This window comes from Pseudorasbora parva, chromosome 9, assembly GCF_024679245.1.
Source record: "Pseudorasbora parva isolate DD20220531a chromosome 9, ASM2467924v1, whole genome shotgun sequence".
NCBI lineage: Eukaryota > Metazoa > Chordata > Actinopteri > Cypriniformes > Gobionidae > Pseudorasbora > Pseudorasbora parva.
In genome coordinates, this window is record NC_090180.1 from 1,385,514 (window position 1) to 1,400,022 (window position 14,509).

At 37.9% G+C, this 14,509-nt stretch overlaps 1 protein-coding gene across 1 annotated transcript in view; it reads left to right on the top strand.

Annotated features, from left to right (window-relative positions):
• tnn (tenascin N) overlaps positions 1–12,751 on the top strand; it is a 74,429-nt gene extending 61,678 nt beyond the window's left edge. The window contains exons 8-14 of the mRNA XM_067453465.1: positions 1,391–1,521; positions 2,963–3,101; positions 3,589–3,740; positions 3,831–3,927; positions 5,927–6,091; positions 6,488–6,651; positions 11,700–12,751. Coding sequence (XP_067309566.1) covers positions 1,391–1,521; positions 2,963–3,101; positions 3,589–3,740; positions 3,831–3,927; positions 5,927–6,091; positions 6,488–6,651; positions 11,700–11,822 — 971 coding nt within the window. The 3' untranslated portion in view covers positions 11,823–12,751. The remainder of the gene's footprint in view (positions 1–1,390; positions 1,522–2,962; positions 3,102–3,588; positions 3,741–3,830; positions 3,928–5,926; positions 6,092–6,487; positions 6,652–11,699) is intronic.
• Positions 12,752–14,509: the final 1,758 nt, after the last annotated feature.

The window sequence follows — 14,509 nt, forward strand, 5'->3', positions numbered from 1 at the left end:
CGGAGGTCTTACGGGTGTGGAGCGACATTAGGGAGAGGAGTTAATGACAGACATTTCATTTTCGGCTGAACTAACCCTTTCAAAAACGAAACGATCGCTTTATGACAGAAACACAACAGTATTTGTGTTATTTTTTTTACCTCATATCAGATGAATCTCATCTAGTGTTCCCATCGTCATTACGTCCGGTGAGTGAGGTCAAAATACTGGCGCGATCATAGAAATATTTACATAGATGTCTCATTTGACCGATCCGCACAGGCATTAATGAGGCATAAATATATCTATGGTCACGCCGGTATTTTGACCTCACTCACCTGAAGTAATGGCGATGGGAACACTAGATGAGATTCGTCTGATATGAGGTAAAATAACACAGATACTGTTGTGTTTCTGTCAGAAAGCGATCGTTTAGTGTCTTAAGACATCAGTGTGTCTCCACGAGCCTCAGGGTTTTATATGGACTCGTATGTCTGTGTGTGTTTTACTCTCATAGAATTAGACCCCATTGACACGCATTATACGAGCAACGGTTGAGTTAAAAATCTTCATTTGTGTTCTCCTGAAGAAACACACACACCTACATGTTGGATATCCGGCAGATAAACAGCACAGGCTCATTTATGGGCTGTGAAAGGCCCTCACTCGAGCAGAAAGAGCTCAACAGAAGCAGAAGCAGGTTATCTGATCCGTGCAGACAATATGGCTCTGTGCTTTCGTCTTCTGCCCAAAATGTCAAATGAAGCATGACGAAGTTCTTTGCTAAGGTCTTGTCTCAGCAATAACTGAATTAATTCTGCACAGAAAGCTTAAAGGGTTAGTTCACCCAAAAATGAAAATAATCTCATTAATGACTCTCCCTCATGTCGTTGGACACCCGTCAGACCTTTGTTCATCTTCAGAACACAAATGAAGATATTTTAGTGTAAAGCTGAGAAAGGCTTCAGATAGGCCTCCATTGGCATTCAGTCCATTCCCACTCACAAGACCCATAAAGGCCCTAAACACATCGACACACAGCCCATCTCACTACAGAGGCTCTACAATCATTTTACAATGCGACGGAAATAGTTTGTGTGCACAAAAATCAAAATAACGACTTTATCTGTCAAGTTATGGAGGCCTATCTGAAGCCTTTCTCAGCTTTACACTAAAATATCTTCATTTGTGTTCTGAAGATGAACGAAGGTCTGACGGGTGTCCAACGACATGAGGGCGAGACATTAATGAAATCATTTTCATTTTTGGGTGAACTAACCCTTTGACGAGGAATAATCCATCATTTTTCAACACTAACTTTCATAGTTATAAGGAGAGACGTCTCATCTGAGCTCATTGTTTTCTCATGACCATTTCCTCATTTAACCGAGCACTTTTTGTTGATCCGCAGAGATTGATGCGCCCAAGAATCTCAAAGCCATTGATGTTCAGACGGAAACCTCCACGATTACATGGAAAGCTCCTCAGGCTAATATTGAAGGCTATATCCTGACCTACAGGGCTGAGGACGGAAGCATGCAGGTTTGACACACACACACACACACACACACACACACACACACACACAGCCCCTAAACCTACCCATCACAGGAAACATTCTGCATTTTTACTTTCTCAAAAAAACTCCTTCTGTGCGATTTATAAGATGTTTTTTATACCCCCCCCCCCCCCCCCCCCACACACACACACACGCACAATATATTTTGTTGGTTAATGTTAATTTATTATATATACATTTTAAGGGCCTAGGACACTAGGAGGCCCTAAATCACCTCTTTGGAATTTTTGCATGTGCATGATTTATTGTTTCTTACAAAAACAAACACATTAACCAACTAGATATAAAAGTTTGTTGAGACATTTTAAGTTGGCTTGAAAAAGCCGGACCAGAAAGCTTTAAAAGCTTAAAGTTCAAAGATTTTCAGTTAAGTCAATACAGTCTGGACGGACGGACGGAAAGACAGACACTAGAGATAGATAGATAGACAGATAGACAGACGGATGGATGGATAGATGGACGGACAGATAGACAGACGGATGGATGGATAGATGGACGGACAGATAGATAGATAGATAGATAGATAGATAGATAGATAGATAGATAGATAGATAGATAGATAGATAGATAGATAGATAGATAGATAGATAGATAGATAGATAGACGGACGGACGGACACTAGAGATAGATAGATAGACAGATAGACAGACGGACGGATAGATAGATAGATAGATAGACGGACAGATAGATAGATAGATAGATAGATAGATAGATAGATAGATAGATAGATAGATAGATAGATAGATAGATAGATAGATAGATAGATAGATAGACGGACGGACGGACGGACGGACGGACGGACGGACGGACGGACGGACGGACGGACGGACGGACGGACGGACGGACAGACACTAGAGATAGATAGATAGACAGATAGACAGACGGATGGATGGATAGATGGATGGATAGATAGATAGATAGACGGACGGATAGATAGACAGACGGATGGATGGATAGACGGACGGATAGATAGATAGATAGATAGATAGATAGATAGATAGATAGATAGATAGATAGATAGATAGATAGATAGATAGATAGATAGATAGATAGATAGATAGATAGATAGATAGACGGATAGATAGATGGACGGACGGACGGACGGACGGACAGACGGACAGACGGAGGATGGAGGGATGGAGGGATGGATGGATGGAGGGATGGAGGGATGGAGGGATGGAGGGATGGATGGATAAACAAATAAGTTCTGAGTAATATTATTTAACTATATTTACTCAATAATAGAGTTACGGTTAGGGTTTGGTTGAGGGGTGGTTACTTATAATTATGCATTATTTACAGTTATTACTTTAGTAATTTCTGTTTGTTATTAGCTCTATCTGATATTATTTATGAGACATTTGTCATTTTGTGTGATTCATTTCTCTACTTTATGTTTTTTAGGCTGTGGAAAAATCTTTGCCAGCGCGGGATAATAGATTTGCTCTTTCTGGCCTTGAAATGGGCAAAAAGTACATCGTCAGCCTCGTAGCGTACAGGGGCTCGAAGAGGAGCAGAGTAGTGGAGACAACATTTACTACAGGTAATTATGAAATACATATTCCTTATTTAACTCCAAGTCAGGGTTCCACTCGTCCTGGAAAACCTGGAAAATTGGGGACACATTTTTCAGTCCTGGAAAACTTCATGTCCTGAATTTAAAATAAAAATAAAAAATATTTAAGCCAAGAACGATGGATGGATGGGTGGATGGGTGGATGGATGGATGGATGGATGGATGGATGGATGGATGGATGGATGGATGGGTGGATGGGTGGATGGATGGATGGATGGATGAATGGATGGATGGATGGATGGATGGATGGATGGATGGATGGATGGATGGACGGATGGATGGACGGATAGACAGATAGACCGATTCAGTATAGACAGATGGAGAATATTGAGTAAACGCTCCTCTGGGTCGTATTTCAAGGACGTGACAAACGACCTTTATAGGAGTATTGGTTGGAGGACCAATAAAAGAACGTGGATAGAAATAAAAAGCATCACTGATTTGTTGTTTGCAGTGGGTCAGGCGTTCCCGTTCCCGATGGATTGCACTCAGATTATGAAGAATGGGAACATGGAGAGCGGTGTCTACACGATCTTCATCAATGGGAACCGCAGCAGATCCATCCAGGTTTACTGTGACATGACAACGGATGGAGGCGGCTGGATCGTGAGTTACCAAATATCATAAAATGCTAATTTCAGTGATGAAATCTTTTATGCGTGTCATCTAACAGCATATCTGATGCATCAACCACAGGTGTTACAGAGACGAAACACCGGCAAATTAGATTTCATGAAGCGCTGGAGAGAATATATAAAAGGCTTCGGAGAACTAAAGGAGGAATTTTGGCTCGGTATATCCAATAAAGATCTCACCCTTCCCCTTACACTGCAAAAAATGCTCTTCTTACTCAGTATTTTCGTCTTGTTTCTCGTCCAAACATCTAAACATTCTTAACTCAAGAAGTATTTACTAGACAAGCTAAAGTAATTGTCGTGTTTTGGGAAAAAATAACTCAAAATTAAGAGAGTTTTTTCTTAAAGGTCAACTGAAATCAAAATTTAAGTTTTTTATCTTTTAGTATGACTGTGTTAGCCTTAAAGTTATGAATAAACTGGTGTGTGTTCCAAAACTATGACAAAATTTGCATTCAGGAGATATAAGCATTCAAAATTTAAAGTCTCCCACTTCCGTTAAAATGAATCTCAGATTTTGGGGACATCATCGCAGACCACTTTCTCGTCAAATTTTCTGTCCAATCAAAATGCTCTCTTCAGCCCGCCCCCTACACTGCTGAAGTGGCGACTGAAATCGGTCAGTTGTTTACACACATTTACTAATTTCTACACAGTGAAAGGCACATAGCACACTATATATGTGATAGGAAACGATTCAGTGTAAATATGCTTTCATTTGAGGCGAATGAAGTCTGTTTTCACGTTAGTTTCACGCACCGGAGCAGCGCACACACCCCAACGGCTCTGGTCTAAGTTTAGACTACAGACACGAGATGCGGATCATATGCGCGAGACAACAAACATATCGACCCATTTGAATTCTGCACAGATTGCTGCATTTCAAAGCAATATGGAGGAGATTATGATCGTAAACAGTGTTAGAGGAAACTGGCTTTACCAAACAGAGAAGGTCCGCTTTTGCGCTCTAGTCAAACTGTATATTAACGAAACGCTATTGGCTGTTTCAAAAAAGGGGAGGAGCTGCTAACACCTGAAGCCGTTTCAGGGGAAATTACGTCAACACATTGAATAATGCGCCGCGTTTCAGGGCACTTCAGTGGACCTTTAAAATATGATAAATAATCTTGTTATAAGAATTATTTTGCTTACCCCATTGGAAGATTATTTATCTTATTTTAAGCAAAAACTCGAGTATTTTCCCCCTAAAACAAGACAATTAAGCTTGGAACAACTCTGCAAGAACAAATGTGTTTGTTTTCTCGAGGTGGCAAGAACAAAATTCGTTCTGGTCAGTACATTCCATACTTCACGAGAAGTAGGTGCCTTCTCTGCATTTCTCCGCATTAACCACGCCCACTTTAAATGTCTAACCAATCACACGATAGTGTTCGGACACCCGCAATAAAAAAGTTCTGCTCAGGCGATGTGTCGAGAACAAGCTGTGAGAACTCCCGAACCAGGGCTGGGGGAACAACATGACGCCATTTTCTTCTCGCAGCCCTGGAAGCGAGAACTTTCTTCTCTGTTCTTGCGGAGTATGTTACAGCCTTTACTTGCCTAGTAAATACTTTTTTTTTTGCTTTAAAGCTACACTGTGTAACTTTTTTAGTTTATTCTGAGCTAAAAACACGTAGTTCTTTCAAAAATATGTGCTCATTAATGTATATTTACTTCTTTCAAGTAATAAAGTATCCTCGTAAGTTTATAATATGCCATTGAAAACACATACGGGTGAGGGGTTCGAATGCCGGTCGCCATGTTGCTCCTCCATCTTGAAAGTACAGTAGCCAAAGAGGGACATACCCGTAAATTCAAGCTTCGCCTTTCGCATTTTTACACTCGATGGCACTCATTGACGAGGTCGAATTGGAAGCCATGTTAATCTTGGGCTAAGTCAGCCACCGTAGGAGTTGAATCGAAATCAGAATTGAGAGGAACAGAAACTAATATTCACTGGATTGTCATAAACCTTTACACCACTAGATGGGGGAAATATCACACAGTGGAGCTTTAAGAATGTTTAGATGTTTGGACTCGAAACAAGACAAAAATGCTAAGTAAGAAAAGCATTTTTTGCAGTGTACTTTCTTCGGTTCATACCGAGCTAGATATTGATTTGAGCCGCTCTGATCTTGTTTTTCTCTTTCTGAACAGGTTTAGAGAAGATCCATGAGCTGACGAATACTCCCACTCAGTATGAGGCGCGCTTCGATCTGGGATCGGGATCAGAGCGGAAATATGCCGTCTATGATAACTTCAAACTGGCTCCAGTCAAACAGAAGTTTAAACTCACCATTGGCAACTACAAAGGAGACGCTGGTGAGATGCAATCGGATCACACCTAACATGTTACATAAAGCCAAGTGATGGAAACACTTTATAATAACTCACGCTATGAAGCATTAGCTAAGCTCACTCAAAAAAATGACTTGTTGAATTTACTTAAAAATATGTGGTAAGTGGTTGCACACAACTATATTGAGCAATTTTTACAATATTTTACAAGACCCCATTGGCATGCATTATACGAGCAACGGTTGAGTTAAAAATCTTCATTTGTGTTCTCCTGAAGAAACAAACACACCTATATAGCCCTGGGGGTCAGCAGATCAACATCAGGCTCATTTTAGGCTGAACTATCCCTTTAACTAATGTTTCATAGCTTGAGTTATAAAGAGTTATGGAGTCGTGTTATTAATAACACATTGTGCACAGGCGATGCCATGACGTACCACCAGGGAGGATCTTTCTCCACCGTTGATTCGGATAATGACATTGCTCTTGGGAACTGTGCTCTCACTCATCAAGGAGCCTGGTGGTACAAGAACTGCCATCTGGCCAACCTCAACGGAAAATTCGGGGATAACAGACACAGTATGGTGAGTTATGATCATTTTTTTATAAAGCTGACTGTTATTTTGAAAAGGTAAGGGATCTGTATTAGATGGCAGCCAAACTCAGCCAAAACATTTGAGCTCGGGCAGTTCGGTCTTGACTTAAACCATAGAAGAGTAATTATAATACAGAAACTGACCAATGAGCTCATCAGGGCGGGCTTTAGCCGATGACGGAGAGATGATCAACAGAAACTGACCAATGAGATCATCAGGGCGGGCTTTAGCCGATGACGGACAGATGATCGACAGAAACTGACCAATGAGATCATCAGGGCGGGCTTTAGTCGATGACGGACAGATGATCTACAGAAACTGACCAATGAGATCATCAGGGCGGGCTTTAGTCGATGACGGACAGATGATCAACAGAAACTGACCAATGAGATCATCAGGGCGGGCTTTACTCGATGACGGACAGATGATCAACAGAAACTGAACAATGAGAGCATCAGGGCGGGCTTTAGCCGATGACGGACAGATGATCAACAGAAACTGACCAATGAGATCATCAGGGCGGGCTTTAGCCGATGACGGACAGATGATCAACAGAAACTGACCAATGAGATCATCAGGGCGGGCTTTAGCCGATGACGGACAGATGATCAACAGAAACTGACCAATGAGATCATCAGGGCGGGCTTTAGCCGATGACGGACAGATGATCAACAGAAACTGACCAATGAGAGCATCAGGGCGGGCTTTAGCCGATGACGGACAGATGATCAACAGAAACTGACCAATGAGATCATCAGGGCGGGCTTTAGCCGATGACGGACAGATGATCAACAGAAACTGACCAATGAGATCATCAGGGCGGGCTTTAGCCGATGACGGAGAGATGATCAACAGAAACTGACCAATGAGATCATCAGGGCAGGCTCTCAAGTTTTGGTCAGGCCAATCACATCGTGTATAGAGTGAGGCTTAACATAATGACGGCCGAGTTGCGCTTGTGTGTTTACTATTAGCACGCAAGCGCAACTCGGCCGTCATTATGTTAAGCCTCACTCTATACACGAATGAAATTAGTGTATAGAGTGTTAAAGGGTTATTTCACCCAAAAATAAAATGTGTCATTAAATTAGTCTCTTGAAGCATCCAAAATACATTTTGGTAGAAAAAAAAACTCTTCCGCGTTTGTGTTCAATCCTCAAATAAAGATTCAAACGGTTATGAATCAGCGTATTGATTCATGATTCGGATCGCTAATGTCTCGTGATTTCAGCAGTTTGACACGTGATCCGAATCATGAATCGATTCACTGACTCATAACCGTTCGAATCTTTATTTGAGGATTGAACACAAACGCGGAAGAGAAGCCAATGCTGAATAAAGTCGTAGTTTTTGTTATTTTTGGACCCAAATGTATTTTGGATGCTTCAAGAGACTCTAATTAACCCACTGATGTCTCATATGGACTACTGTGATGATGTTTTTATTCCCTTTCTGGACATGGACAGTATAGTGTGCATACACTTGCATACGCTCTCGGACTAAATATAATACATATTCTGACTAGGATTGAGTATGACGAGGTTAGGCTAGTGTTAGGGTTAGTCTACGGTGATGAGATGTAATAACCAGCAGAGGGAGCTCTCAAGTTACACCACTAAAGTCACTCACAGAGAACAGCCAATAATCCAGAAGAAGAGCAGTGTCCTGAATCTATCAGATCTCATAAGGTCACAAATAAGACGATACCTTCGAGTTGGTTGGAGACGTTTGTTCCCATCAGAGCCCTTATTACTGTGTGGCTAACAGGTTTACTGAGTCAAAACAACAACATGTTTTCCAAATGTCAAACTAGGCTTAGGTGGTTAAGGAGTTACCAACTTTTTTAAAGATGTATCTGTGCACAGTGTTAGCTATAGCATTTTAGAAACATATATGTATAGAAATGGCCTAAACACACACTTTCATTTAAGAAGATTTTGAAAGAAATGAATAGGGGAGAGCATGGCACAATCTAACGCTTTCTGACTGAGTGTAAATCCACTTGGGGTTTAGAGTATTTATTTCTCCCACATTAATGTCCCACATGTCTAGTACAATGTGTATGTGGTTTAGTTTCATTAATACAGTTTATACTTTTTTTCTTGATTTAACTCGAAACAATGGAAGTGAAATGTGACAACATGCCCATAGGTGAGGTACACTGAATTATGAGCATGACAACATGTCATATGATCTAATAAAAACAATACAACAATTAAAATAAAATACAATCATCATATTTTTCATTTGAAATTAAAAAAAGTTGAGTATGGCAACAAACACATTATCATAGTTCAAAACATCGTAAAAATGCATAACTTCTGAACATTAACTCAGTCTTTATCGTAAGGTTTCTCAACAGAATTCATAAAAGTATAGAATATATAATAATATTATTTCTAATAAGGGCTCAGTGTGACAACATGCCCCGTCGGCTGCATAGGGATTAACATCTCAACTCTTAAATATCAGACAGAAGATCATACACTGTCAATTTTTTTTGTTGGTTTAACTTAAAAAAGTAAGTAACCTGGTTGCCTTAAATTTTTGAGTTTATTGAAATAAAAAATTTGAGTTGATACAATGAAGGAAATGTGTTTAATAAATAGAAACTCAAAATATTATTGTATCTGAACCACATAAAAAATGTGATCAATCAATTTGGCTCCGTCATCACAAATAAAACACAAAATTACCCAATATGCTTACAAAATCTTTTAGTAATATTTGAATAAAGGTTGTTGAATTTAAAACAATGTTCATTGTATTAACTCAAATTTAATTTCAATGAACTCAATTTTAAGGCAACCAGGTAACTTTTTTGCTTAATAATGTTTTACAGTGTAATAATATCAGATGTGTCTAGTTATAAAAAATAAAATAAAATAAAAAAACAGATGAAAAATTAACTTAAGTAGGATTTAACTTTTACTGGTTAAATAAATGTATAAATATTCCAAAGATTTTTTAAATTTTAGTGCAATGTTTTCTGTATAAGTGTTGCTATGGCACCGGGTTGCCTTAAAATTTTGAGTGCATTGAAATTAAAAATATTAATAAAATGAACATTGAGAATTGACAACCTTTATTAAAATATTATGAAAATATTTTGTAAGCATATTGGGTAATTGTGTGTGTTTTATTTGTGATGACGAAGCCAAATTGTGCTATTTTCATGATTTATCACATTATGTGGTTCAGATACAATAATATTTGAGTTTCTATTTATTAAACGAATTTCCTTCATTGTATCAACTCAAATTTTTAATTTCAATAAACTCAAAATTGTAAGGCAACCAGGTTACTTACTTTTTTTTTAACCTTCTATGGTACACAATATGATTTCAATGAGGAAAATGTGTTTGTCCTGCTTAAAATAGGACACTTCACCAATAGCAATACAAAATGTCATAATTTTTGTATTTATTTATTTTTTCTTAAGTTTGTTGCCTGAAGGGAACATTGTACCACAAAGGACAAATTGAAATATTTAACATTTTTATGAAATATTATATATATTTATTGAAAACAGTTTCTTTAACCAGACACCTGAACAAACACATTATCCAGTTTATAATGTGTTACAAATTTCATATTTAATAAAAAGTAACATTTCAAATTCAGCTGTTGCTCTCTGGCAACATTGTACCATCGTGGAACACAAGAGTTACCAAACCATTACACCAAGTTATCATATCAATCTTCATCCTCATCTCCATCTTTAATATTACCCTCGCTCTCCTGCCTCTCTCTTTTCCTTACAAATATTCTACATTTGTATCCAAGTGCGCTGGAATGGCCTTATGCGATTCCATTATGGTACAATGTTGCCTTGAGGCAACACAGTTTTTTGTTATTTATTCTAAAATATTTGATGATATATAATTTAAAGTTCCTAAAAATACTTCTTTACTTACCAGTGAAGGGGATTCATATTTTTTGTGGGTGATTAACTGGATGGAAATTAGAGAAAAATGCCGTTTTCATTGGAGAAAATATGGAGCACGTGCTGAAACAGGACACAAAATGGAGCCCTGTGGGTCATGTGACCCTTTGTTTTGCACTTTCATTGATTAGTATTGGAGCTCTTCTTTCCTGAGATAGGCTTGAACAATAAATTGGTGTTTCATTTGATTAAAAAGAATCCAAAATAGACTGTGTGACCTGGAGGCAGCACCGTTAAACCAACGCTATTTTTTACCTTGTAAAGAGATGTTTGAGACCATGTGTGTTATAACTAACCCCGCTCAGCCCTACATGCATGAAATGGATATGACAGAAAATAAACATTTCAAATAAATACTGTTCTTTTCAACTTTCTATCAGAAAATCCTGGAAATAGATGCATCAGGTTATCAACACTGATAATACACTGTACATTTTTTGTTACTTAAAAGTAACCTGTTTGCCATAACATTTTGAGGTTATGAAATTAAAAATGAGTTGATATAATGAAGGAAACCAGTTTTAAAAATTTGTATCTGAACCACATAAAAAATTTGATAAATCATGAAAATAGTACAATTTGGCTCCGTCATCACAAATAAAAAACACACAATTACCCAATATGCTTACAAAATCGTTTAATAATATTTTAATAAAGGTTGTCGATTCTCAAAATTGGTAATTGTATTAACTAAAATTGTTAATTTCAATGAACTCAATTTTAAGGCAACCAGGTAGCTTAATTTTAAAATATTTTTTAAGAAATGATTCTTGACCAGCAGATCCTCATCTGAGAATGATTAGTGAAGGATCACTGAAGACTGGAGGAATGATGATAAATTCAGCTTTGCACCTCAGAAATAAATTATACTTTAAATGATATTCAAATAGAAACAAGGTATTTTAATTTGGAATAATATTTCACAATATTACAGGTTTTTTTCCATATAAATGCAGCCTTGGGGAGCATGAGACACGTTTCTGCAAAACATTTTTTTTTTTTTTTTTTTTACAAATTTCTCAGAGATGCTGCCCAGTGATATGATGAGCACATGACTGTTAGTGAAGATCATTCCTGATTGTGTCCTCAGGGTGTGAACTGGGAGCCATGGAAGGGCCATCTGCAGTCTCTGGACTTTGCAGAAATGAAGATTCGGCCAGTGGGAGCAGCGAGCAGACAGAAGAGGGCGCTGAAGAGGAGGACGATATATTAACAACCACTTGACAAAAACTACAACATGCTATATTAAAATGGGATCTAACCAGGTTCACTGCTCGAAAATAATGCTTTTCTTACTTAGTATTTTTGTTGGTTTCTAGTCAAAATTTCTAACAAAACATTTACTAGACAAGTAAAAAATATGATCTTGTTTTGGGACAAAATAACTCAAAATTAAGAGAGTTTAAATAAGATAAATAATCTGCCATTGGGGTGCCAATCTGCCAAATAATGTTGTTTTAAGATTATTTTTCTCACCCCATTGGCAGATTATGTATCTTATTTTAAACAAAAACTCTCTTCATTTTGAGTTATTTTGTCCCAAAATAAGACTTTTTACTCGTCTAGTAAATACTTCTTGTTTTAAGAATGTTTAGATGTTTGGACTGGAAACAAGACAAAAATACTGAGGAAGAAGAGCATTTTCTGCAGTGTTGGAGGAATCACATCAGGAAAGCCACTCTTTGTGCACCCGCTGTCAGATATATGCTGAGTAACTGGATTTTGTCTCATGTTACAAAAGGCAGATTTTGAATAGATTATGCTTTAGTTCATTTTAGTATATATATACACACTGTATATGAGAGAAGAACTAAACTGGTTGAATCACAGTGCCATTCCTTACTCAAAGGGTGTGTTTCACACATCTAAGTGAGGCTCTATTATGATCTTCACAGAACCTCTTTTTTATATTACAGTGTTTTGCAAAGGACTTTGTACTGTATGATAATTTTGTATTGGATATTAATGACCCCCCCCCATTAAAATAGATGACAATTATGATTAATTTTAAATGTCATGCATAAAAAAGACGTTTTATAATAGAGGTTAAGCGTTATGTCCTCCATCTGGATGTGTACTGTAGTTGTAATTCCTGACACAGACACAAAATTAAGTGTCACATATTTTTACAGAAATAAATTTTGATGAAATAAGCATTTGTATCATTTTTCAGACACACACGTGACTGTGGACCACAAAGCATAAGGGTCATTCGGGTCAGTTTATACATGATCTGAAAGCTCAATAAATAATCTTTCCACTGATGTATTTTTAAACAATCGTTGAGTTAAATAAAACGACACAGCAGGTTGGGCAAACATTTAACTCAACCGCTGAGTTAAAACAACCCAATCGCTGGGCTAAAACAACCCATTCACTGGGTTAAAACCACCCAATCACAGGATAAAAACAACCCATTCACTGGGTTAAAACCACTCAATCGCAGGATTAAAACAGCCCATTCACTGGGTTAAAACCACCCAATCACAGGATTAAAACAACCCATTCACTGGGTTAAAACCACCCAATCACAGGATTAAAACAACCTATTCAATAGGCTAAAACAACCCATTCAATGGGTTAAAACCACTCAATCGCAGGATTAAAACAGCCTATTCAATAGGCTAAAACAACCCATTCAATGGGTTAAAACCAATCAATCGCAGGATTAAAACAACCCATTCACTGGGTTAAAACCACTCAATCGCAGGATTAAAACAGCCTATTCAATAGGCTAAAACAAACCATTCAATGGGTTAAAACCACTCAATCGCAGGATTAAAACAGCCTATTCAATAGGCTAAAACAACCCATTCACTGGGTTAAAACCACCCAATCACAGGATTAAAACAACCCATTCACTGGGTTAAAACCACCCAATCACAGGATTAAAACAACCTATTCAATAGGCTAAAACAACCCATTCAATGGGTTAAAACCACTCAATCGCAGGATTAAAACAGCCTATTCAATAGGCTAAAACAACCCATTCAATGGGTTAAAACCAATCAATCGCAGGATTAAAACAACCCATTCACTGGGTTAAAACCACTCAATCGCAGGATTAAAACAGCCTATTCAATAGGCTAAAACAAACCATTCAATGGGTTAAAACCACTCAATCGCAGGATTAAAACAGCCTATTCAATAGGCTAAAACAACCCATTCACTGGGTTAAAACCACCCAATCACAGGATTAAAACAACCTATTCAATAGGCTAAAACAACCCATTCAATGGGTTAAAACCACTCAATCGCAGGATTAAAACAGCCTATTCAATAGGCTAAAACAACCCATTCAATGGGTTAAAACCAATCAATCGCAGGATTAAAACAACCCATTCACTGGGTTAAAACCACTCAATCGCAGGATTAAAACAGCCTATTCAATAGGCTAAAACAACCCATTCAATGGGTTAAAACCACTCAATCGCAGGATTAAAACAGCCTATTCAATAGGCTAAAACAACCCATTCAATGGGTTAAAACCAATCAATCGCAGGATTAAAACAGCCTATTCAATAGGCTAAAACAACCCATTCAATGGGTTAAAACCACTCAATCGCAGGATTAAAACAGCCTATTCAATAGGCTAAAACAACCCATTCAATGGGTTAAAACCAATCAATCGCAGGATTAAAACAACCCATTCACTGGGTTAAAACCACTCAATCGCAGGATTAAAACAGCCTATTCAATAGGCTAAAACAACCCATTCACTGGGTTAAAACCACTCAATCGCAGGATTAAAACAGCCTATTCAATAGGCTAAAACAACCCATTCACTGGGTTAAAACCACCCAATCACAGGATTAAAACAACCTATTCAATAGGCTAAAACAACCCATTCAATGGGTTAAAACCACTCAATCGCAGGATTAAAACAGCCTATTCAATAGG